General features: G+C 42.0%; 1 protein-coding gene across 1 annotated transcript; it reads right to left on the bottom strand.

Moving 5' to 3' along the window:
* Positions 1-103: 103 nt before the first annotated feature.
* LOC115190189 (myosin heavy chain, fast skeletal muscle) lies at positions 104-18,496 on the bottom strand. Its single transcript, XM_029748675.1, has 41 exons — positions 18,463-18,496; positions 17,978-18,023; positions 17,621-17,848; positions 17,133-17,279; positions 16,758-16,914; positions 16,228-16,255; positions 15,858-15,966; positions 15,641-15,733; positions 15,406-15,466; positions 15,174-15,272; positions 14,782-14,885; positions 13,084-13,222; positions 12,514-12,632; positions 12,192-12,341; positions 11,924-12,094; positions 11,394-11,697; positions 10,729-10,793; positions 10,548-10,635; positions 10,315-10,432; positions 10,040-10,163; positions 9,518-9,654; positions 8,603-8,858; positions 8,119-8,361; positions 7,607-7,783; positions 7,363-7,508; positions 7,083-7,173; positions 6,266-6,655; positions 6,042-6,168; positions 5,750-5,868; positions 5,424-5,620; positions 5,090-5,273; positions 4,788-4,953; positions 4,338-4,462; positions 3,202-3,510; positions 2,241-2,444; positions 1,990-2,115; positions 1,655-1,825; positions 1,266-1,370; positions 1,082-1,177; positions 525-656; positions 104-221 (listed from the first exon to the last, which is right to left on the bottom strand). The coding sequence occupies exons 3-41, from the start codon at positions 17,834-17,836 to the stop codon at positions 201-203; spliced, it is 5,814 nt and encodes a 1,937-aa protein (XP_029604535.1). The 5' UTR covers positions 17,837-17,848; positions 17,978-18,023; positions 18,463-18,496; the 3' UTR covers positions 104-200.
* Between the last annotated feature and the right edge of the window lie 7,467 nt (positions 18,497-25,963).

Below are 25,963 nucleotides of genomic sequence, written 5' to 3'. Positions count from 1 at the left end.
TTGATGTTGCTTGAATCCCAGATTGCTCCTTTAATTAAAGTACCGTATTTTTTATGGTATGAAAAGCTGTTTTCTGAGTAATAAGTCCACAGTCACAAAGGAAGTGTATGTAGGCCTACATGTTTTTAATCAATGATCAACATTTCATCGTGAAAATCATATTTTATGAAACACAGGAAGTTGATAAGACTTTGGTCTTGTTATTCAGCAGCTTCTTTTCCCTGTAAGAAGAAAGACATAACAGAATAGATCAGTATTAATAATGAACATGATAAATATATCAACACTTGGAAATAACAGAATGGATCAAGTATTTAAGACTCAGTGCTCAGCTTGATTTTCGATTTTGAAGTACCAACTACATTTGGATTATTTAACCTGTCCTGAAATGTGTTTCTCAGAGATCCTCAACATTTGAGTGATTGTAAAAGGTCAGTATTGACCTCTGTGAAAAATGAATCATAGGTGGTGTTGTGGTCATGTTTGAACATCAGTCAGGTGTAGGTTTAGCAGCAGTTCTGTACCTTTCCGCTGTCGCGGCTCTTGGCTCTGAGCTTGTTGACCTGAGTCTCAGCGATGTCAGCACGCTCCTCGGCCTCCTCCAGCTCATTCTGAACCTTCCTGAACTTAGACATGTGCTGGTTGGATGCTTCCTCCTGGGTGAGGAAAAGAGAGGGAGAGCCTAACATCAGTATTGAAAGTTTGAAGCTTCAGGTAGCAATTTAACATATATTCTTTTAAAGGAATTATGAGAGAGAAGGATGCTACATTAGAGAAAGTGAGTGATGGAACAGGGGATAAACTGCTGCTTCCAGGACCATGTGATCCAGGAGAGTCAGCACTACCACCAGACGAGCCCACGGCACAAAGCTAAATAATATTCAACACTCTCTACTTTAAATTGTTACACATAGGAAGAGGAGTCACTGTGCATACATTTCTTCAGAAATTACTTGCACTATCAACTGAGTTAATGTTGATTGTTGTGCAGTAGCAACACTTAAGTAAACTGACTAGAAGTTTTGTAATGTCTACTAGGGAATGTTAGCTTTCAGAGGTTTTGACTAAGTCTGTGACTCACCGCTTCCTCAGCCTGTCTCTTGTAGGCCTTCACTTTCATCTGCAGCTTATCTACCAGGTCCTGAAGTCTGCCAACGTTCTTCTTATCCTCCTCAGTCTGTGGGAGAAGTTAAAAGAATCAATAGTCCATAGTTTAACACACAAACCAGTGTGCTTTAGTGTGTGAAGAATGCACTTTTTCTTACCTGGTAAGTGAGCTCCTTGACTCTGCGCTCATACTTGCGGACTCCCTTGACCGCGTCTACACCTCTTCTCTGCTCGGCCTCCACCTCAGTCTCGAGCTCACGCACCTTTGTGGAAGAAATAAACGTAGGCATTTATGTGAGGTGATGAAGTCAGATGTAACAAATCTTTGTAAAACAGAGGAATGTTCTTCTACTGGTCAAGAAGTGTTGTCTGCTCCTATGAACTTTTACGATTTTAATTAAAGGGGTCTATAATGAAAACAACTACTTTTCATGATGTAGGTGGGTTATTAAGAGAAAAATCCATTACACAATGCCCCTGTGTATTTTTATATGATGAAATACATTTCCAGCAATCTGTTTTTCAATCCACCCTACTGTTAACTCACCCTGGACTCCAGTTTCTGGAGCTGCTTCTTGCCTCCCTTCATGGCCAGATTCTCAGCCTCATCCAGGCGGTGCTGCAGGTCCTTGACTGTGACCTCCAGGTTCTTCTTCATCCTCTCCAGATGAGAGCTGGTGTCCTGCTCCTTCTTCAGCTCCTCAGCCATCATGGCCGCCTGGAATGGTAGTTAGTTTAATTTATGCACCAACTGACACCAATCATAATGTCCCTCTGAGATCATCTGACCTCCTTTTGAGATCTCTGTTTAACCAGCCCAGCTACCATTGGCCTTTGGGGACAAATCTAGTTGATGTAATTGAGTAGATCATAAGGACTCACATCAGTGATGGCTTTCTTGGCCTTCTCCTCTGCGTTCCTGGCCTCCTGGACGATGTCGTCCACCTCTCCCTGCACCTGAACCAGGTCAGTCTCCAGCTTCTTCTTGGTGTTTGCAAGGCTGGTGTTCTGAAGGAGGAAACAAGGCTATTTGTTTGACTCTCAAGAGAACTTACAAGTCACAAGGCTGAAATTATGAAAATGTAAACGGTATGCTTGGTTGAGTTTCAATAGAAATGGCTTTTGACCCGTACCTGGGAGTGCAGCAGTCCGACACGCTCGCTGGCGTCCACCAGCTCAGTCTCAGCAACTTTGCGGCCTCTCTCTGTCTGCTCCAGAGCAACTCTCAGCTCCTCGATTTCAGCCACCATCAGACCGTTTCTGCGCTCCACCATGGCTGCCTGCTCCTTCATATCCTCTGCGGCACGGACGGCATCATCAAGGTGCAATTGGGCATCCTGGGGTTCACAATTACATAGTATCATTAGACTTGTGGAAGAAGGGGCGATAGGATTGGCAATAAGGTGGAACGGGGGATAACTAGTCAGTTGTACAACTGAATGTCTTCAACTGAAATGTGTCTTCTGCATTTAACCCAACCCCTCTGAATCAGAGAGGTGCGGGGGTCTACCTTAATCGCCATCCACGTCATCGGCGCTCAGGGAACAGTGGGTTAACTGCCTTGCTCAGGGGCAGAACGACAGATCCAGCAACCAGTTGGTTACTGGCCCAACGCTCTAACCACTAGGCTACCTGCCACACCAGTGGGTAATAGGCATGTTCATTGGTAAACATGTCCCCAATATCCCTACAGTATATTAGTCCACTCTAATATCGCTACCTTCCTACAGTATATAGTCCACTCTAATATCCCTACCTTCCTACAGTATATAGTCCACTCAAATATCCCTACCTTCCTACAGTATATTAGTCCACTCTAATATCCCTACCTTCCTACAGTATATAGTCCACTCTAATATCCCTACCTTCCTACAGTATATAGTCCACTCTAATATCCCTACCTTCCTACAGTATATAGTCCACTCTAATATCCCTACCTTCCTACAGTATATTAGTCCACTCTAATATCCCTACCTTCCTACAGTATATTAGTCCACTCGAGTACATTCCACTGTTCTATTCTTTTCTACTGATTCACAAAACAAATCCCTTCCCATGTTCAGGTTCTTGAGCCTGATGTCCCAGTCCCTTTACCTTGAGCTGTCCCTGGACGTTCCTCAGCTGTTTCTGGGCCTCAGCGGCCTGCCTGTTGGCATGGCTCAGCTGGATCTCCATCTCATTCAGGTCGCCCTCCATCTTCTTCTTCACCCTCAGGGCATCATTCCTGCTCCTGACCTCAGAGTCCAGGGTGCTCTGCATGGAGTCAACCACCCTCTGGCTGTTCCTCTTGATCTGCTCCATCTCCTCGTCCTTCTCAGCGATCTTCCTGTCCACCTCACCCTTGATCTGGTTCAGCTCCAGCTGCACACGCAGAATCTTGGATTCCTCGTGCTCCAGTGTGCCCTGGACAAAGAGAAGCAGTCAGACGAATCAACCCTTCACTAAGCTCCGCCCCCCTTGGTTACTCTTGCAACCTCGGACAACATTTTCCTGGGAAGCCCAATTCCCCATTCAGACCACTGGATGGGGAATTACAATCATCTCAAACTGTGTTTTTATATATACAATGAAATTTAACACTACCCCTCAGGTATGTTGTGTTGGACTGTCATTACAGCTGCTTCAAAGGGAATCCTGGTAAAATTATTTCTGTAGTGTGGCTAGCCACTGAATGGCACTGAATTCCTGAAGTTTAACGTAGATGGGAGATGTATTCATAACATGACTAACTGAGCTAGCCAATGTACTTGATCATATATGTTGAGAAAACAAGTTATATTGCTAGCTAGCAACGTTTGGTGGTCTATGAGAGAGAGTTAGAAAACAATGTAACAAAAGTATAATATCGGAATAAAAAAAATACTCCACCAACAGGCTCTGCCTTTCAGGAATCACATTAGAAAGTACTCCTGCTGAACTGTTCAATTATTCAACTTTATTTTAAGAAAACTCTCTGTTTCTGTTTTTTTCTACTGGTTTTCATGTGTTTGAAACAAGAACTTGTCCAATGTGTCCGACTCGATGACAGTTGCTATTCATTGGAGAACTGCGATTGGTTGTCCACAAATGTTAGAGTGGAGCTTAGCGAAGGGTCAGTACATTTGGATGTGCAAAACACAAGGAATTGCGTATATATGACTACAATAAACACCGATAAAGGGAGCATAAGATTGTAGTTGGTATTGGCTAGTGTAACACTGCTTTTCCTATCAAACAGCTGTAGTTTGTACCTCAGCCTCCTCCAGAGCGGTCTGGATCTCAGACTTCTCTGTCTCCACGGTCTTCTTGGCCTTCTCCAGCTCATGGATGCTCTTGCCAGTCTCTCCGATCTGCTCAGTCAGGTCAGATATCTCCTCTGCACACACAAACACAGAAGCTGTTTAGACTTGGGAGATTTCCACAGTGGATATCACCAATGCACTGAAGTTTATATTGAATCATAATAACAGTTCATTAATGAACAGCACTTCATACTGTCTTGCTAATCTAATTGCCCTCCACATCATTGGTTTGTTGAAAGGAATACCAATTACAAGTTCCAAAAAATATATTTTAAACTTCACATGAACATTCTGAGACTGTTAAACATTTATTTTGATATAATGTTAATGATTACAGTTGGTTCCATTTTCAAACACTGGTCAAACATCAGGCAAAAATAACTGCTGGCAAATGCTCACGTTGCAGGTTCTTGTTCTCTCTCTTCAGAGTCTCCAGATGATCCAGAGCCTCCTCGTAGGAGTTCTTCATCTTGAAGAGTTCAGTGCTCATTGAGCGAGCCTCCTTCTGAGCTCCTTCCAGCTCAGCCTGGCCCTCCTCATACTTCTGCTTCCACTCTGCCAGAACCTGGGGAAATCCATGGGATTTTCATTACAACTCATTGAGAGAGAGTTTTGAATCAGAAATATGCTACAATTATACTACATCTGATCAAATAGCAGACAGGAAATATCACCCTAGAGTGAGGTTTATAAATGTTCACCTTGTCAAAGTTCCTCTGCTTCTTGTCAAGGTTGGCGGCCATGGCGTTGGCTCTCTCAACGTCAATCATGAGGTCCTCCACCTCTCCCTGCAGTCTCTGCTTGGTCTTCTCCAGGGAGGCACACTTTGAGTTGGTCGCCTCAATGGTCTCCTCAGCCTCCTGCAGACGCTGGGCCAGCTTCTTCCTGTTGAAAATCAGAGGGTAGTGATATGGTGCATCATTTGTTGTGAAACAAATGTTGCACTACATATTGAAGTAACATTTTCTCAGATCCCACTACCACCCTCACCATCCACACCGTTAATTAAAGATTTTGCTATTGCGTGCAACTCACTTGGCCTCCTCCAGCTCCTCTGTGCGTTGGATGGCATCAGTTTCATACTTAGTCCTCCACTGAGCCACCTCACTGTTGGCCTTGGACATGCCGCGTTGCAGCTCTGCCTTGGCCTCCTGCTCCTCTTCAAACTGCTCTCTCAGGAGGTCACAGTCATGGCGGGCAGACTGGACACCATGGGCCAGTGCATTTTTAGCCTGTGAGAGAGAAAGAAAGACAAAGAGAGATTAGAGAGGGAAAGAAGTCTCTGAGTGTGGCGTAGAAACAGTCTATGTGTAGATAAAGCTCTAAACTGTGGTAGGTGGTTTCCATTTTGGGTCCCTTACCTTGACCTCTTCCTCAATCTGTCTCTTCAGCTCCTCCACCTGCTGGGTGAAGGCCTGTTTGCCTCTGGTCAGCTGAGACACCAGGGCTTCCTTCTCCTCCAGCTGGCGGCCAAACTCACCTGCAGGAATAGAGGGACATCTTGTTATGGGGACTCTGTTCTCTAAGATTGACATTATATTTTGAGGTATCATAGGGCGGAAACTATATAGACTGAATTTACAGCCCTCGACACATGTTACTGTGTACTACTGAGGTGAACTATAGTGGTTTGTTGTTCATTGTTGATGGTACCATTTTCTGTCAAGAGTCTGGCCCTCTGTCCGCTGATGTCGTTGACCTGGCGAGCATTCTCATCATTCTTAGTCTTGATCTCACTCAGCTGGTCCTCAAGAGTACGGCACATCTTCTCCAGATTGCCCTGTTAGTGAAACATATGGGACTGTCAACTTCAGTTTATTGAATGGTAATGTAGTTGACCCTCCTCATCACTGCTTGACCAAAACATCACTACTCACCTTAGCCTTGGCGACAGCCTCCATGTTGCTGGAGAGGTCATCAATCTCCATCTTGTACTCACTCTTCTCCTTCTCCAGCTTCTGTTTGACGCGCTGCAGGTTGTCGATCTGCTCCCCGAGCTCAGCCACACTGTCGGCCTGCTTCTTGCGCAGAGCAGCGGCTGTGGCCTCATGCTGCAGGGTGGACTCTTCAAGATCACGACGCAGCTTCTGGAACTCAGCCTCGCGCTTCTTGTTCATCTCAATCTGAGCAGCAGTGGCGCCTCCGGCCTCCTCCAGTCTCTCGCTGATCTCCTCAAGTTCCCTGGAGAGATCGGCCCTCTGCTTCTCAACCTTAGCCCTGGCAGCACGCTCAGCCTCAATTTCCTCCTCCAGCTCCTCAATACGGGCCTAGAACAGCGGGTAGGAGCAGGGGGAATGAACACTACAATACAGTTGAAACAATTGAACCTCACTACATAATAATAGTATGTACTGTATATTTAGTATAAATGTGTTAATACTTTGCCAGTTACACTAACATATTTACTATATTCATTAGACAGTGTCCCATTAGACAGTGTCCCATTAGACAGTGTCCCATTAGACAGTGTCCCATTAGACAGTGTCCCATTAGACAGTGTCCCATTAGACAGTGTCCCATGCAGGAACCAAACTAACAACGGTAAGAAGCAACATCTTTACATAGAAAGAAGCACCAGCAAGAAGAACCATCTTCCATCTTACTGAGCCATTGGAATCCACCAGGAAGAATATGTGCTACCAGAAGAATGTGTCAGTTATTTTCCTGTACTGGAGCTTAGATCCTGTACTGTACCTGCAGTTCCTTGATCTTCTTCTGCAGCTGAGCTCCCAGAGACTGCTCATCCTCTATCTTGCTGAGGAGCTGGGTGGTCTCAAACTCCTTCCTAACAAACACAAACACGTTGATTGCAAAGTTAGTTTTGGTTAGACAGTGTAAAGGGAGCCTATATTACCATTCAATTTGCTTGTAAGAATCACATACAGTCTAATTCATAATTACAAGAATGAGCCAAGAAAAACCATTATGTTGATCAAGATGGCAGGAAATACTGTAGTAATTTATTTGTGCTTACTTCTTGATTTTCTCATCAGACTGCTGCTTGTCATTCTCCAGGTCCATTATGGACTCCTGGGCCAGTTTCAGATCTCCTTCCAGCTTTCTCTTGGCTCTCTCAAGGTCCATACGGAGCTTCTTCTCTTGCTCCAGAGAACCCTCAAGCTACAAGATAAAAACACACATATATTGGTCAAATCTAAACAACTGTAGATAATATCATCTTACATTCTATCATGTCCAAAATGTCAAACTCCACTCACGTCATCCACTTGCTGTTCCAGCTTGGTCTTGGCCTTGGTCAGAGTGTTGACTTTGTCCTCCTCTGCCTGCAGGTCGTCCAGTGTCTGCTGGTGGGCCTCTTGGAGGGCTTTCTTCTCCTTGGTCAGCTTGGCAACACTCTCATCCATAGACGCCATCTCCTCTGTCAGGTTTTTAACCTGAAAACGGCCCCAACAAAATTTGTTTCTGGTCACTTCACCATGAATGGGAGAATTAGTTTAATTTATAATAGAAATTTGCCAACAAGTTCTGTATTATAGATTCAACACTAGATGGCACTGTACTCCATGCCAGTGTACTGAATGGAAATCATAAACGAGTTGGTACCAGAACATGCAATGAATGTGGGGAGTACACCACAACTGAAATTCCACTATTTTGTGCCTTAATTTTCTTCCTGCAGCCACAAAAAGCCTTGAATTACATTTATGTTGAGCCATGTTTTGAGTTGATTATTCTTTGGATTATTGTTTGGTTAGACTGTCTACCAGACCTTGTTTTCAGTGGCGTGCTTCTCCTTCTCCACTTTGGCCAGGGTGAGCTCCAGGTCATCAATGTCCTTCTTCAGCTCAGAGCACTCATCCTCCAGCTTCCTCTTTTTGGCAGTCAACTCAGCATTCATCTCCTCCTCATCCTCCAGCCTCTCAGTCGTCTCTTTGAGTTTGGCCTCCAGCTGGATCTTGCTCTTGATGAGCCCCTCACACCTTTCCTCAGCATCGTTCAGATTCTCTGAATCCTGGTTTCAGAACAGGAGAAAAAATCTGTAGCCTCACTTTGTGCATCAATATATAGACTTGATTTAGTCAAACATTTCAGAGCGAATCAATTTAAATGCATGAAATATAAATATATACCATGGGCACTTTCTTGAGGTAGCCACAGTGTGCGTGTGTTCGTATGTGCAGATGTGTGTGTGCTATTGTGTATGTGTACTTGTGTGTCTAAATGTGCTCTGATGAGGCCTGTTGCTCACTCACAGATGCGACTTGTAGCGCCAGGTCATTCTTCTCCTGCACCATGGCCACCATCTTCTCCTCCAACTCCTTCTTCTTGGCCAGAGCCTTGGCCAGGTCCGACGTCATCTTCTCATAGTTCTCCTTCATGTTGGCCAGCTCCTTCTCAGTCTCAGCGCTCTGCAGCAGGGGCTTGATCTTGAAGTACAACTTCATCCATGGCCAGGTTTTCACATTCATGAATGAACGGATGTTGTACTGGATGGCGAAGATGGAATCTCTGGTCCACAGAAAGGATAGAGTGACATGGTGAGTGACATGGTGAGTGACATGGTGAGTGACATGGTGAGTGACATGCTTAAAGATCTCCTCCAGTGTTTTCTTTTTACTTTTCCAGTGGAAAACGATATCCAAGTATAAATACAGTAAAGTACACACACTAAAGGGTAAAAATATATGTTTTGAAGAAAATTGTTATTTTTGTTTATACAACTGCAAACTTCAAGGAGTAGGGCATTCCCATTATTCCTTAACAGTAAAAGTAAAAAATAAAATCACTGGATGACGTCTTTAAAGCTACATTCTGCGATTCGAAGAATAACAAAACGGGGACCCCACCACTTTTTGAATACAGCTGAGGAATGGGGCTAGGGAAATGTAATCCCTCTTAAACTTATATACAGCGCTCTAGATGAAAGAACTGCCAGGTAATGTTAAGATCATGAGGCATTTCATATTATTCCAGAATGAATGGGTAAATATTACTTATTTAAATAACAATTGAACCGCATGCTAAATCCCAAACTGCTTCTTTAATAGAATATTATAACATGTACTTTCTCATCCTGAACAACTCACTGCATATTCACGATGTAATCATCATACATTACATACAGGTGGTTGAGAGAATTGTTTCCCAAGATGTCTACTCTTCCTCACCTCCTCTCCATCATCTTGGTGAACTCTCTCCTCATGAGGAATCCACGGCTGAGAGCCTGGACCATGCCGACCAGAGAGGCCAGCTTCTCATCTCTCATCTCCTCCAGGACACCCAGCAGACCGGCTTTGAAGAACACCTGACACAGGTTGACATGGTCAATTATGGAACCAGTCAGGTGGTAACAGATAGAAAGGGTGAATCAAAAGAGAGGAACCAAACCACTAGATTGATTTGAACAACATAAACATTGTAATCCTTACAAACAAACCATGGGATAGGTTGTTTATGAGTTGTAAGTTATTGTGTAGTTGTAGATTAATAATGTACACTGACATAGATAACTGCAGACATACCATTCTGACACAAGATAATTCATTGAGTACAATATTTTTTTTAAACATTTTTAAGAAATAAAAAAAAAGGTGGATAGATCAACTGGAGAGACGTTGAATGGTTAGAGTTTACATTATCATTGAAGTTGTGTTTTATTGTTAGCTTTTGCTGGGGGGTATTTGACTGACCTTGGTGTGTCCAAACTTGTAGTCCTCGTGATTCACATCAATGGACCCAAGCAGCTTCTCAGAAGCCTTCTTGTTGTCCATGAACTGGCCCTCAGGGATGACACTGGCATTCAGTACTTTGTACCTGAATCAGGAGAAATGTCAAGTTGTAATAGGTTGGTTATATTACGTAAAATAATAAGGCTATTCTGATGTTGGGATAACCCTTAGAGAAGATATTTCTGTGTGTGTGTGTGTGTGTGTGTGTGTGTGTGTGTGTGTGTGTGTGTGTGTACCTCTGCTTGAAGTCAGCATAGATGATTCTGCTGGGGAAGCCCTTTCTGCAGATCCTGATACCCTCCAGAACACCATTACACCTGAGCTGGTGGATAACCAGGAAGTTCTCCATCAGACCTGGAAACAAAAACCAAGTCTCTTTAAATACTCATAAACAAGTTAAAGATTGGTTTGTTAATGTTACTGATACGGTACTGACAAGATGTCATATTTAACTCAACATGTATTGTACCTGGAGTCTTTGACTCGTTGGGGATCAGGCAGCGTACAAAGTGAGGATGAGTGCTCCTCAAGTTGGTCATCAGCTTATGTAAGTTCTCCTGTAAGAGGGTTACAAACCATGTTCTCAGAAATGATTTCTGATAATCAGTACACCTTTTGAAGGACTGAATATCCACATTTTAAAAGCTCACCCTGAACTGGGAGGACACAGTCTGCATGGAACCACCCTTCTTCTTGCCTCCTTTCTTGGTTGTATCTGTTGTAATGGAGAAAAGTTCAATATAAAGGAGAGAATCTCAGGTTAACTTCACACGTATCTTAATGCAAATGCTGCCAATGTGATTGTGTAAAATAACATCTATTGTATGAGGAAATATTATTTTTTTCACCTTTATTTAACCCAGTAAATCACCCTTAGAAATTGTGATACATTTAAAGCCGCAATCAGCAGTTGAAACAATAACAAAGCATTCTCTCTGCCCCTGTTTCAATAAAAAACGGAGAGATGGGGCTGGAGGAACATAACCACTCCAATTTATAGACAGGGCTATGTATTCAAGGACTGAACATTCATGATATCAAAATGATAGTTTAAAACCATGTTTTGAGGCTGTAAAGTGCATATTCCCCTTTACTTTGCTTACAAAAATACGAGTAAAAGCTTCTATTTCGGCTTCAAATGGGGTACAACGGCTGATGTTCTTGAAGAAAGTTATTTCCTTCTAGAATGAATGGGTACATATCTTTATAAGTCCACAAATGGATGTTGCAACTGCAGACTGACCCTTTAAAGAAAATGTGTGACTGAGTTGTAACTAGTTCTTCATGAAATCTTTTGATGTGCTGCTAGTCTTACCCTCAGGTGGGGCAGCGACATACAGGGTAGCCATCAGTTTGACTGAGGACTTCCCGTACAGCTGAAGAACTGAGTCGTTCAGAGGGTCCTTGTTCTTCTCCAGCCAGCCAGTGATGTTGTAGTCCACAGTGCCGGCGTAGTGAACCAGGGAGAAGTGGGCCTCTGCCTTGCCTTTGGCAGGCTTGGGCTTCTCAAACGCTTTGGTTTTGCCAAGATGCTGGGCGTACAGCTTATCCTTGAAAGTTGTGTCTGAAGACTTGGGGAACATGCACTCCTCTTCAAGGATGGAGAAGATGCCCAATGGCTTTACGAAAAGAGATGTACATCAAATTAGTGATATTTACATTTAGGATCACATGTATTCTTTTAGCAAACATGCTATTATCAGAGTATCTTCATTTAGGGGCCCATAATAGCAAAACATTTTGAGTTCTCAACAGTCAGATACATTGTACCATGTGATAATATCTCACACCACTCCATTTGAGCTTTGCTGTTGAGGTCCATTATAATCCTGACAGACAGCTTACCTTCTCAATAAGCTCAATGCAGGCAGCCAAGTCCATGCCGAAGTCAATGAAGGCCCAGACAATTCCCTCCTTCTTGTACTCCTCTTGTTCCAGGACGAACATGGTGTGGTTGAAAAACTGTTGCAGTTTCTCATTGGTGAAGTTGATGCACAGCTGCTCCATGCTGTTGTACTGTTGATGGAATTTCAGAAGGGATCATTTTATCATCATACAAGGCTGTAATCCCTCTCAATCACAACTAATTGTCTTGTTCTGGTCTCAGACTCACATCAAAGATCTCAAACCCGGCAATGTCGAGCACACCGATATAGAACTGCCTTGGATTCTTGGTGTCCAACATCTCGTTGATACGGATGACCATCCACAAGAACATCCTCTCATAGATGGACTTGGCCAGAGCTGAGACTGAGTTATTAACCTGCAATGAAATTACCTCAAATGAATACATGAGATATTGACCATGTCTAGTGATAAGGTGAAAAGAGCTTGGGGAAAACAACATCATTATTCAAAACAAGCAATGCACTCATCAACCACCAAAAGATTTATGGTGCTCAGGAAATGGTAGAAGCTGTGTTTGGTCGCCTTACCTGAGGCACAGTCTGTCCCTTGGTCACATACTCGTTGCCGACCTTCACTCTGGGGTAGCACAGAGCCTTCAGCATCTCAGCTGAGTTCAGGCCCAGCAGGTAGCCGATTTTATCAGCCACTGGAGAGAGAACCAACATCAACAGACTCAGAAACACAATATCACTTGATTCTGATGTCACACTGAAAAAAGGGTTCGGCCAAGTTTTTTGGGGGTTAGGTTTTGATTTGAATCCACATCCATAGTTTTAAGGTTGAAATTTGGTCTCCATAAATGATCTCCTGCCGGACTTTGATGAGGCTCTGTCTGTCTTACATTTTGTATTTCTATGTTTGGGACTGGTTATAATGCTTTACATATTGTATTCCTATGAGTGGGACTGGGAATGGTTATAATGCTCTACATATTGCATATCTATGAGTAGGACTGGGAATGGGACTAATGCTCTACATATTGTATATCTATGAGTGGGACTGGGAATGGTTATATGCTCTACATATTGTATATCTATGAGTGGGACTGGGAATGGTTATAATGCTCTACATATTGTATATCTATGTTTGGGACTCACCCTCTGTGCCGTCTGGCTCAGCCTGCTCCTCACGCTGCTTCTGCTTGAATTTCAGGTTGCCATGGTGCAGTACAGCTCCTGTCAGCTTGTAGATGCTATTTTTCTCATCATTAGTGAAGCCCAGGATTGTAATGGCATCCTGGCATTAGACAGGAAGTACAACAGTGATGAACTGAACGGTAGTTTTCTCACATACATTATACTACAGTTCTGTGCTCTCAGCAGAACAAATGGGATGGATACATTTGACTGGCTTCCCAGATCCACATGATTACACTTGACCAACACTGGTAGATGACAGCACAAAATAATTTTAGACTAGAGATTGACACGGGAACAGGACTCCCGCGGGTTTTTTGCGGGTCCTGCGGGATTCTGGCAGGAATGGGAGTGAAGTTCTAGAATCAAGTTCGGATAGGATCAACAGTCCACAGGAGCTGGCAGTACATGTATAGTTATAAACATCGTTTTTTGGGTGGAAATATGTAATGTGTGGAGTATTTCATTAAAAAAAAACTTTAAAAAAAACGAAATACATTGTAATTTCCTCCTCCCCTTCTGTCGGCTCCCCCTCGCGCCTCACTCCAGTTGTAGCCGGTCACAACGCTACCTCAGATGCCAACCTACGTTAGTAGGCTAAACGACGAAGCCTTCAGTAGAGGAATTGCAACATCTTGTTGCAGCCAAGGACCCATCACTAACAGTAACATTAGAGCCAAGGAAAGAGAGATGTTTTAGTTACATTTGATGGGCTTGTCTCTGACAATGACGGAACCTACTACATGGCTTGTAAAAAAAAAATGCTGCGGTGAATTCAAATATGCTACCAACAAGAGAGCAGGACAAGCGGCCTGATGCCGCATAGCTGCTCTCCTACCAATAACTTTATCGTCAAGCCGGATTGTTCGTGTGTTTAACTAAACCCATGTCGTATGAGGTGAAGAGTGAAATAAAAATCTATTGACTTATGCAGTAATGCCCGCTCAGGTTTATCTTTTATGTTATTGTTGTAAATGTTATTGTGTTGTAAATGTTGATATGCTGCAGTGCTCAGCTGTTACTGTGATCTGTCCTCATCCTCCAGCTTTAATTCATCTACATTTAGGTCGTTTAGAATATGTTCTTATATCCAGGGCGATTTAGGACTTCAGTCAGTGCGTTTAACTAAGATAGGTAAGACAACCACATATCACAGTCGCGTATTGCATTACTGAAATTATTTAGCATACTTCCTAAACAAACACAATAGCCTACATACTGTATTTCTGTGCGCACAAAAATGAGCACTGGACAGGTCAACACTGATTTTTTTTATCCGGAAGGGACAGGAAAGTTCAAGGGTTGTAGAACTGTTGTTGGATCAGGACAGTACAGGAAAAACATTGACAGGACAAGATGGGAAAGGAATGAATTTTCACTCCCGTGTCAAACTCTATTTTACCCAGTTCCACAGGGACTTAGTGACACTCTCTTGTGGATGTCTTACATGTACAGTACGTGCCTCAAGGTGAAGTGTGAAGGCATGAAGAGTTCCTTGAGGCACATGCCTAACTATCACAAGGCATTGAGAATCAAACAAAACAAAATACATGATAATTCCCTGCTGCCACCAAGTTGGGATTGCGCAGTGCATTCAGTGTGTATGGTGGTCCTACCCATTACATATATAAAATATCATTAACCCTTTGTTTGACTCACATCTGTGGCATCCAGCTCTTCCTTGTCGTTGATGCTGGCCACAGTGATCTGTCCCTGGCTGCACATGGGGAAGTCGTAGGGGTTGGTGGTGATGAGTGACATTTCTATGGACAACAGACAATGTCTTGTCAGTTAAATCTCTTAGATTTGTGCTGTCCTACCTTTACAGTATCTCTCTCTCCTTTACCCAATTGGTGCTCTCAAGGATGTAGTATACAATAAATAGCATCAACTGAGACTCGTGGACTAGTGCATCACAGTCCATTTCTGGATACATCTTTCCCAAAGACCTGACCCATGTCTAGATGCCTTGTTACCATGGATGTACTCATTGTAATAGTATTTCTAATGGAGGGAGGAAACATTCCCCCTGAACCTTTACTTTGCCTTACCAATAACCTCAGGTTTGTGATTGGTCATCATCTGGAAGAAGATGTGGTAGCCTCTCTCATCGGGAAGCTGGAAGGACACTCTGGACTTCTCTAGCAGGTCTGAGAGAGAAAGAGAGAGATATTGACAGAGAGAGAGAGAGAGAGACAGAAAGAACATGAGATAAATATTATCTCCCCAAAAAAATCTGTGTGAATTTAGTAAAGAATTGAGAAACAATGAAAATCAACTCACAGGTCTCAATGTCAGCTTTAGCCAGTTTGCTACCTTGGAAGTGAATCCTGATGAATTTACCCTAAAGAAGAGCATGGGGGTTAGAAAGAGGTTCACTAAATACATCTAACATTTTATTTTAATAGACCCCTTTAGATGTTAGTTTGTTGGATATCTATTGATATAACAAAAGGGAAATACTGAAGTACATTTGTCCAATATAAGGTAACTTTCCCAGTATGCCCTTCATACTTACAAAGCGAGACGAGTTGTCGTTCCTCACTGTCTTGGCATTACCGTAAGCCTCCAGCAGAGGGTTAGCAGCAATGATCTGATCCTCAAGAGACCCCTGATTGAGACAAACACAAGTTGCTAAGAAACTGGTAAAGTGGTAAAGTTAGTTATTCTCGACTGCTTGGTCACAGCCCACCAAACTGAAATGTGTTAAAATGGCACTCAGAAGCTGAATCTACCTGCATTTTGGTAGGGTCTACTTCTTTCTTGACACCAGACACTGCAATGGTGGCAAAGTACTGGATGACACGCTTGGTGTTGACAGTCTTTCCTGCACCGGATTCTCCACTGGTTAATATGACAGAGAAAGAGGGGTTTTGGTAACATGTTTGAATGTTAGATTGACTTTCACTAAGAAATATCACTGAAAAATACACTGTTGACCTGTTTTCTTTCATAAGTAAATCATTAACAAATAGCCAACTCATCGACTCATTCTTATGCATAGCCTAATCCATTCATAATGTCATGTATTTTCATCACTCCCAAGTGACACAACATATTACAGTAGAAACATTTTATCAAGTGAGATTTTAGTAAACAACTTACGTAATCAGGACGGACTGGTTCTCCTGGTCTGTAACAAAACAACATATTGATTATCATACTCAAGCAACATTATGGGGACATCATTGAATTCATAGCATCATCATGGATTTCATTTTGGAACATTTTCCATTTAAGGCCAGTGAAATCAGATTTACCAGCAAACTGTTATAACATAGACTAGAAAACAGCAGATACATCTCTAAAGCATATTTTAACTTCCATCCATCCATCCACCCACCCATCCATCCATCCACCCACCCATCCATCCACCCACCCACCCACCCACCCACCCACCCACCCACCCACCCATCCATCCATCCATCCATCCATGCATCCATCCATCCATCCATCCATCCATCCATCCATCCATCCATGCATCCATCCATCCATCCACTCATCCATCCATCCACCCACCCACCCACCCATCCATCCATCCACCCATCCATCCATCCACCCACCCATCCATCCATCCACCCACCCATCCATCCACCCATCCATCCATCCATCCATCCACCCATTAGAGCTCATACCAATCTGCATGAACTGAAAGGCGTTGTCAGAGACGGAGAAGATATGGGGTGGAGCCTCCATCCTCTTCTTCCCTCTGTAGGCGTTAACAACCTCCATGTCGTACACAGGAAGCCACTTGTAGGGGTTCACCGTGGCACAGAACAGCCCAGAGTAGGTCTGGATGAAAGAGAATAAATTAAATTAGACATTAAATTACATTAGACAAATCAGATTGACGTTTACCAGGATTTATGTGAGGATGTGGGTGTACTATGGTATAGTAATGTAGGTCTACTGTATTGGTATGTTTTGGTTCCTACCATTACTTTATGTGTAGTACTGTATGTGTGTATTTCATGTTCATGTACGTGTGTATGTTTATACAGTTATCTTACATAGATCATCCATGCTGCATAACGCTCTTTGAGGTTATACAACACAGAGGCTTCATTCAGGTAGGTCATCATGGCCATGTCCTCAATCTTATCGTACTTAGGGGGGTTCATCTCATAGACATCTGCTTCTTTGAACTCTTTTCCTTCCTGAAACAGTCAGAAATCTAGATTATACACAGATCAAACTGGGCAGGACTGAATGCTTTTAAATACAAATATTAAAATAAAACTGCATACCCCATCTAATCCAACTACTTTGTTATCACCCACTGACACACATGGTGATTCTTAACTAGTCAGTATAGAAAATTCAATGGCAATTTGAAATAGCAGCGATAAAAAGGATGTTTTTGAAGGTTATATTCTGCTTACAAAAAAACTAAGAAATGCTTATTTATCAATCTTTTTTTACTTATTTAATTTTGACAATTGGCATGATAAAAATGAAAAAAGTGTGCAGTCTTCAATTCCTTTCAAATCAGACTTACCTCCTTAGTGCCGTTAGGATTCGTGACTGTCACAGTACACTTTCCATTGGCCCTGGCAGTAACCAAACCCTTAAGGTAAAGCTCCTTGGTGTCTGCGACATAGCACGCGTTCTTTGAATCAAAGGGTGCAGTTTGTGCCTCCATCCTCTCCTTCTCAGGCTTACGGAGGTATATGGCAGCCTTGCCGTAGATTTGCATCTCCGCGTCCGTACTCATGGTGACGGATCACTAGGAAAGAGATGAAACAAGAAACTTGATTGACTTTGTGGTGCTTCTTCCACAGTCAACAGAGTTGTGAGTGGTTTCTCTCACAGAACATTTGTCACTTTTCTTATAAATACTCAAACTATGTCTCACCTTATTTTTCCCCTTCTACAGATGAATTTGTACTTCTTGGAGAACCCTGGGAAACATTAGGGTGTTGTGAATAAGTCTAAAGCATTATCATTTAGCCCTCGGAGGGCCAGAAAACATCATTCAACTCAATCATGACAGCCTTGTCCAATTAAACTACAGGTGCAACTGGTAACTTTCATTTTCCTCGTGGCAACTGACTGTACTACACATTCTGACAAGAATTCAAATAAATACCCCTGAAAACCCAGTTACATTATAGACCAACCCCTCAATTTACAAACAACAGGAGCACCACTTTTGACCGTAAATGAAAGTAACAGATTTGAATAGAAAACACATTTAAACTTAAACACAATAAATAAATAAAACATTTTAAATTAATGCCACTTGATTGCATGTTTAAAATCTAACAAAACACATGTAAGATTCGGAGCACACAAAATATTGGCAAATGTAAACATGTGAAGAGGTGGAGAGAGTCTTACCACAGAGGAAGAAGGTGTCTGACTTATGGATGCTGGGGTCTCTGCCTGCTTATATCTGGTTGAAACTGTCAACCAAGCAAAAGTTAATTATGGACCACTCTGGTAAAGGAAATGGATTGGATGAGAGACCTCTGTATTTCTCTGTCTCACTAGCGCCACCAACTTGCAGGAGAACCACACTCCCATTAAATTACTTTTAATTGAAATATTTGTTTCTGAATTGATTTTCACTGAATTTACGTAAATTAGATCAAATCAAATGTTACTTGTCACATTTGCCGAATACAACAGGTGTAGTGAAATGCTTACTTACAAGCCCTTAACCAACAATTCAGTTTTAAGAAAAAAAATTGTAAAGTAAAAAATAGATAAGAATTAAATAATAATAATTATGACAATATCAATATGACAATAATTATGACACTCCAATACTGTAATGACAGTATAATTGTAAAACAAATATAATCTTACTTAATTTAGTTTCATTTTTGTGGCATTAATCCTTATCAACAACTTTCTTTATATTTAAAAAAGATATACTATATTTTGCTTTCCAACACATCTAAACTGTCTCCTCAGTCACCTCATGCTGGTGAAGGAGTTGGCTGTTACCTCGTGCTTTGATTTGTCACCCTGGTAAAATCATATTGCAAAAATGATTTTAAAGCTACAACAGAAACATTTAGGCTTTCAATTACAGCTCATAAAAGTGTTAAATCAACTGTGTAGTTATTTATCTACAGTATGATCTATTGAAGATGCTGCAGGAGCTTTTAATAATCTCACATTTCAGTTGTCTAAAACGGTCCAGGAGGATTCTTAAGGCTTACATAACATCAGTACAGTATTTAAATCATCTTATCCACTCATATTTCTGACAGCCATGTAGCTGCCTCAAACTTTTATTACACTCTGAGGTAAACCGTTTAGCAGCTGGCTTCTATAAAACTGCTTTAAAATGAATAGGGGATAGTTACAATAAAGTAACAGATTCCTTTCCATTTCCATTACATTTGAATTAATCCTTTACAATACAGTTTTAATATCTTTCTAACAGACAGCTCTAGCAACTTGTGAGGGAACCACCATCAGCAGAGACATTTCTTTAAACTATTTTTAATAAATGTAATTCAGCAATATAATTCACACACTAGATGTTAATGTATTTAAATGTATGTAAATTGTAAAGTATTTTGTCTGTAATGTCTGATTTGGTTATGTGTTGGACTCCAGTAAGACTAGCTGTCACCATTGGCGTCGGCCAATAGGGATCCTAATAAATCAAATCAGGAAGTTCTTCTTTCAAGTCAGGCATTTCACATTCTTTAATATCTATCTCATCTTTGCTGTTATCAAACCTCTGCATTTAATAGTCGTTTAAATGTTCTTTGTGTCTAATATGGTGCAGCCATATTAATGTTCAATAGTGTGAAACCTTACACAGGGCCGGCCCTAGCCTTTTGGGGCCCTAAGCGAGATTTGGGCCACAGTGGAAGTCATGGCCCCAATGACATGCCCTGCGTGCCCGGCCGGTTTAGACCATGATTACTACGAGTTTAGATAGCTGGCTAGATTGGTAAATTAATCTAAAACATGGCTAATTCAGTGACTGATATAAGAACAGAAATCTGCTGATGCACAACCAGATTGCACCTTGTGTGCTCTACCATTCTAACTCTGCTGGATGCACAAGTTGAGCAGGGGGCTGACCATCTGTGAGGACCATCAAGGCCTTTTAATTTCTTGGACTGTGTTCTAGTCTTCACTGCAGCCAAGGTTTATTGTTTGGTATATCTGCCAACATTTCCTAAATCTGGCACCGATGCCACTGTTATTAGTCAGAATATATTTACTTGGCGTGTTTGTGGGTGGAGAGAACATCAACACCATGCAGACTAAGAGTTTATGACATTCAAGTTATTTTAATGTGCAAAGATCTGGCATGACATATGACCGGTGTTTTTGTATCTCAGGGACATGTTTTCTCTAAGCTCCAAACTTGTTACCCTCTGCAAATCGGGGGGGTGGGGATGTCAGAGGAACAGACAAATGTGAATTTGGCCACAAAGATCTCAACTGACTTTACAGCCATGGGGCTTCTCACAATGCACGGTATTGAGATCAGGGTTGGGGTCATTTCGAGTAAATTTAGGAATTGACCTGCAATAATTTCTCATTAAAAGCCTTGTGAAGTATTGGAACTTCAGTTCACTTCCTGAATGAACTGAATTGTATTTCTTCATTAACACACTGAACCTGATTTTAGGTAATTAAGGGCTAAATTGAAGATTATGATCCATTGATTTAGCTAAACCCGCTATGTTAGCGCTGGGGTGGAACACGATCCTGCACACGATGTCGATGGGCTGTCCAGAACAGGAGTTGCAGGCCTCTTAACTGCCAGATGTCACTAAACAGTTGAGTAAACTGTCATTATAAAACTGTCATTGTACATATTTGACGTATTGTGGCAGGCCCTTCGGAGGATCAGACAGTAACGCTTCATCCAATACATTTTAAGGGTGCTTTAATTCCTCAGGCAGAGCCGGCTCTAGCCACTAAGTGGCATAATTGGCATAGGGGGCCCTCGACCCCCCACCCACCCCCCAAAAATAAGTAAAAAATAATAATAAATAGGAAATCTGTCGGGTTCTCAAGTTACTATTAGGAGTTAGAATGGTAGAATAACCAAGGTGCAATTTAAAATGCGGTTGTGCATTAGCAGTTTTCCTCTTGTTATGTCAGTCACTGAATAGAGATTTTCACAGGTCCACCCGATTACCCGGGACCCGAACCGGTCCGAAATTCTGTAGTTGACCCTCGGATCTAGGTAGGGTCCTGTTTGGTGGCCACGGACCTCAGGTCCATGTGAAAACATGTGAAATAGCGACCAGAGCAGAAATTAGACTATTATAATGAGTAAGACCTGAGTTACAGAAATAGCCTAACAAAATAAATGTTTATCTGGGGTGGCAGGTAGCCTAGTGGTTAGAGTGTTGGGCCAGTAACCAGCAGGTAGCCTAGTGGTTAGAGTGTTGGGCCAGTAACCAGCAGGTAGCCTAGTGGTTAGAGTGTTGGGCCAGTAACCAGCAGGTAGCCTAGTGGTTTAGAGTGGAGTGTTGGGCCAGTAACAGCAGTAGCCTAGAGGTTAGAGTGTTGGGCCAGTAACCAGCAGGTAGCATAGTGGTTAGAGTGTTGGGCCAGTAACCAGCAGGTAGCCTAATGGTTAGAGTGTTGGGCCAGTAACCAGCAGGTAGCCTAGTGGTTAGAGTGTTGGGCCAGTAACCAGCAGGTAGCCTAGTGGTTAGAGTGTTGGGCCAGTAACCAGCAGGTAACCTAGTGGTTAGAGTGTTGGGCCAGTAACCAGCAGGTAACCTAGTGGTTAGGGTGTTGGCCAGTAACCAGCAGGTAGCCTAGTGGTTAGAGTGTTGGGCCAGTAACTGAAAGGTTGCTAGATCAAATCCCTGAGCTGACAAGTAACAATCTGTTGTTCTGCCCCTGAACAAGGCAGTTAACCCACTGTTCCTAGGTAGGCTGTCATTGTAAATAAGAATTTGTTCTTAATTGACTTGCCTAGTTAAATAAATAACTAAAATATCTGTCTACAGCACTCATCACTGACCATCTCTGACTTTACATACAGTAGTGTCCTAAAATCACCACATTCTAATCTGAAGAATGTTGTCAACTGAAAATAAAATACAATCTCAGAAACTCCATCCAACTATAGTGTTATCATAATGAAATGCTCAGGTGAGTAGGCCTAGACCTCATCCCAATTGTTGGAAATGACATGGGCATGCATATGGGACACTCTTGAAGCTTGATGTTGGTCAAAACTGAGTCAACAAACACAAGTGCCTTTTGAACGGGCTATGGTAGTAGGTGCCAAGTGCACTGTTTTGAATGTGTCAAGAACTGCAATGCTGCTGTGTTTTTGTCACACTCAACAGTTTCATTAGTGTTTCATGAATGGTCTACCACCCCAAAGGACATCCAGACAACATGACAGAAATGTGGGAAGCATTGGAGTCAACATGGGGCAGCATCCCTGTGGAACACTTTCAACACCTTGTAGAGTCCATGCCCCGATGAATTGAGGCTGTTCTGAAGGCTAAAGGGGGTGCAACTCAAAACAAGGAAGGTGTTCCTAATGTTTTGTGCACTCAGTGTATCGCCTATCTTTAGTCTACATCAATCTTTATCAAAACAGTTAAAAAAAGGTAGATTTTTATGTTGCACGCAGTAAAATAATACCGAATATTAGATTACAGCCAAAACTGAATTATGTGCTGCTCTCAGTCTGGCACACGATCGTCGTTACATCAAAATATTTGGTCGACAGAAATAAGGAAAACGTTTTTGAAAACTTTATAATATTCTCAATCTAACTATAGGGATACCATTATGAAAATACTAAGCTGTAGACCCCGAATCCATTATTTTAGATGCAACAGATTATGGATGAGTGAAACCATTTCGGACACATCTGGGACATGTTTCAGGTCGGATCTGGTCAACCTCGGATCCAAATCGGATTGGGTATTGATATTCTAAAAAATACCTGGTCCTGTCAAGGTCAGGTGGGATTTTTGTGGGTCTAATTCGGTGAGGTTCTCATTTTCAGGACCCAAGAAATCCTCTATCACTGACACTCACCTAATTAGCCCATGTCAGCTAAGATTTTGTAGATTGTTGAGTTAGTCTAGCCAGCTATATAAACTTGTTGTAATCATGGTTGAATTATCAACCAGGCACGCAGGGAAAAAGCTCAGGGGCCTTGACCTCCAGGGGGCCCCCATTGATTTTGTTAGTCACTCTCACTCAGATATCATATTAACATGCCATAAGTCCCGTAAAAATGTATAGAATTGCAGAAAATGTGTTATAAAATTGTATTGGGGGGGCAACTACATTTAGCTTAGGGTCCCCAAAAGGCTAGGGCCGGCTCTGGAGTTACCCTAGCACCTTGGCTCACATCAGCATTTTTTACATGATTCAATCCATTAAAATGTCACAGCAGTAAAACTCTATATCTGGATATGACATGTCACATGCTGTGGCATGGATCCACAAAACAACCAAGCTGGGTTCATTCAGATCTTATTTTCCAGGTCACATATCTCGCTGTAAATTTAGTATGGGGGGGCCAATGTCAGCAATGTGAGGACCTCGTGGTCGACTAATAAGGTCTAAATAATGTGCTGTTCTGTACCGGATCTCTCTGTGGTCCACATTACAGGTTATGAGGTCTTTTCAGCATGCAGTGTGAAGTCAATGGAGGGCTGAATGTAATATTCATCTCAGAAATGTAGAATTATAAAGAAGGATACCATTTTCAAGGATAAACATATTGGGAACGGTTGTGTTTTCCAGGAAGCTTTACAGATCTATGGACAAACAAGTAGTCCAAATGATTACCCCCCTGTCAGTGAACTTCTCCAGCCAATGGCCATGTTCCTAAACTGGGTGTCAGAATTACATGCAGCCTAAAGTTGTTTGGGATTGCTTTATGACCATCTGTCATAGAGATGTCAAAGTATCAAACCACAGCTGCTGAGCTGTGGTTGACACTCCAATTTCATCCCATACAGTCGATGGCAGAGTTACAGGAAGTATATCAAAGCAACAGATGAGTTAGGAGCCCAATATGGCCATGTTCAGCGTCAGAAATACATTCAGCTTCCACAGCAATCTCTAAGGTAAATTAACATTGCTTCATTGCTTCATTGCTTTGTTGGCAGATCTACTGCTATTTGAGCCGTGCACCAGATGACGTTTACGAATAGGAAAGAGACTTATACCTGATGCGGCTATTAAACGGACCAGTCAAATATCTGCTTCTTTTTGGACAGCTTTATTTGTAGACTTTCAAATGTAAAGACAACACAGATAGTAGAAAAACAGTCAAAAAACAAAAAAAGTAAAGTCCATAACAGAGAACATCAATAAAACTGGGAATCTCACACTCCCCTTCAGCTGCAGCTGTTGGAACATAAGCGTCTGGAGGAGCAAGGTGTGTGTGTGTGTGTGTGTGTGTGTGTGTGTGTGTGTGTGTGTGTGTGTGTGTGTGTGTGTGTCTACAATTATATTTCATACAGGTATGGTCATGCGAATAAGACCCCATTGAGTTGTTTGGCGGTCATATTAGAGGAAGTCTTCTGTGATTGCCTTGTATCTACAAATCTTTTTAAAAACCTGTTCTAGCTGTGTGTATGTAATTTGGTGCTTCTCTCACCAAAGTTACCATTCAAAAACGTAACTTCCAACATTCTCATGTCAATTGCACAATATGTGCTAACTTTAAACAATAGTTGAAGGTGGTACTGTCAAATTTGGTTATATTATATACATTTGAAAGGTGATGTCATGACCTGTCAGAACCACTTGTCAAGCAAAGTTTAAAATGTATCAGGGTTTCCTTTTTTTTAAAGCAATTCATACAGGTAATTCTGATATGTACCCTAGATGTCAAAGGTCTAAGTTATGTTGACCTGAACATTCCCGAAAGTGTGTCTAGTGGTTAGCTGTGAATCTAAGCTTTTCAATTATATACTGTATGAGTATTGGGTATATGTGAGCAATAACTTTGTTTGTGATAGGGTAAAATCCCTACCTTATCCTATGGTGAAAATTAATAGGATGGATGTCACGTCCTGATCCTAGTAAGATGTAATTTTCTATAGTAGAGTAGGTCAGGGCGTGACAGGGGGGGTTTTTGTGTTTTTCTATGTTTTCTATTTCTATGCTTAAGTTCTAGTTTTTCTATTTCTATGTTGGGATTGTTTGGGTTGACCTCTAATTAGAGAAAGCTGATCCTCATTGCCTCTGATTAGAGATCATATTTAAGTAGGGGTTTTTCTTCCTGGGTTTTGTGGGTAGTGTATTTCACATGATGGAACTGTTGTTGGTTGTTTTGTTCTAGTGTCGTCATAATAAAAGTGAATATGAGCACTATACACGCTGCACCTTGGTCCCCTTTATACGACCCACGTTATAATGGAGGGATGAATGAAAGAGTGAAAACACAGAGAAAGCCACCATTGCTGCACTGCTATCACACATGTTACAACTCCAGGGACATAGACCTTCAAGAAAATCACTGTGAGACATCGTCACCCCAAGTGAACCCTACGGCCCAAATGTGGGGGTCTGGCCCATGGACTATTTCTGGAAACGACAGCCTGCAGTACCCAGGTCGACCTTGAACCGCATGGCTTTAATGAGAGGGGGGCAGTCGTTCTCCCCTGATTTCGGCTGACTGTTTGGCTTTCATTCCTACCTTTCCCGCCACTGTGGATATATTTATAGCACTCTCATAAATTCTGAGGGCTCCGCTATGTGTCTGATATGCTGACAAAGCTATCTAGCCTCTAACTCATTGCAATTTGAACCCTCTGGTAAATGTGGATAAGTCTAATGTTACTGAATACATTAAATGCTTTTTTCCTAAACGGGTATAGACTTGTTATTGCTTGTGTATCAGATGGGGGATCTGTGA

The sequence above is a fragment of the Salmo trutta genome, unplaced genomic scaffold (assembly GCF_901001165.1).
Source record: "Salmo trutta unplaced genomic scaffold, fSalTru1.1, whole genome shotgun sequence".
Taxonomy (NCBI): Eukaryota; Metazoa; Chordata; class Actinopteri; order Salmoniformes; family Salmonidae; genus Salmo; species Salmo trutta.
This window is presented reverse-complemented; position numbering and strand designations above follow the sequence as displayed.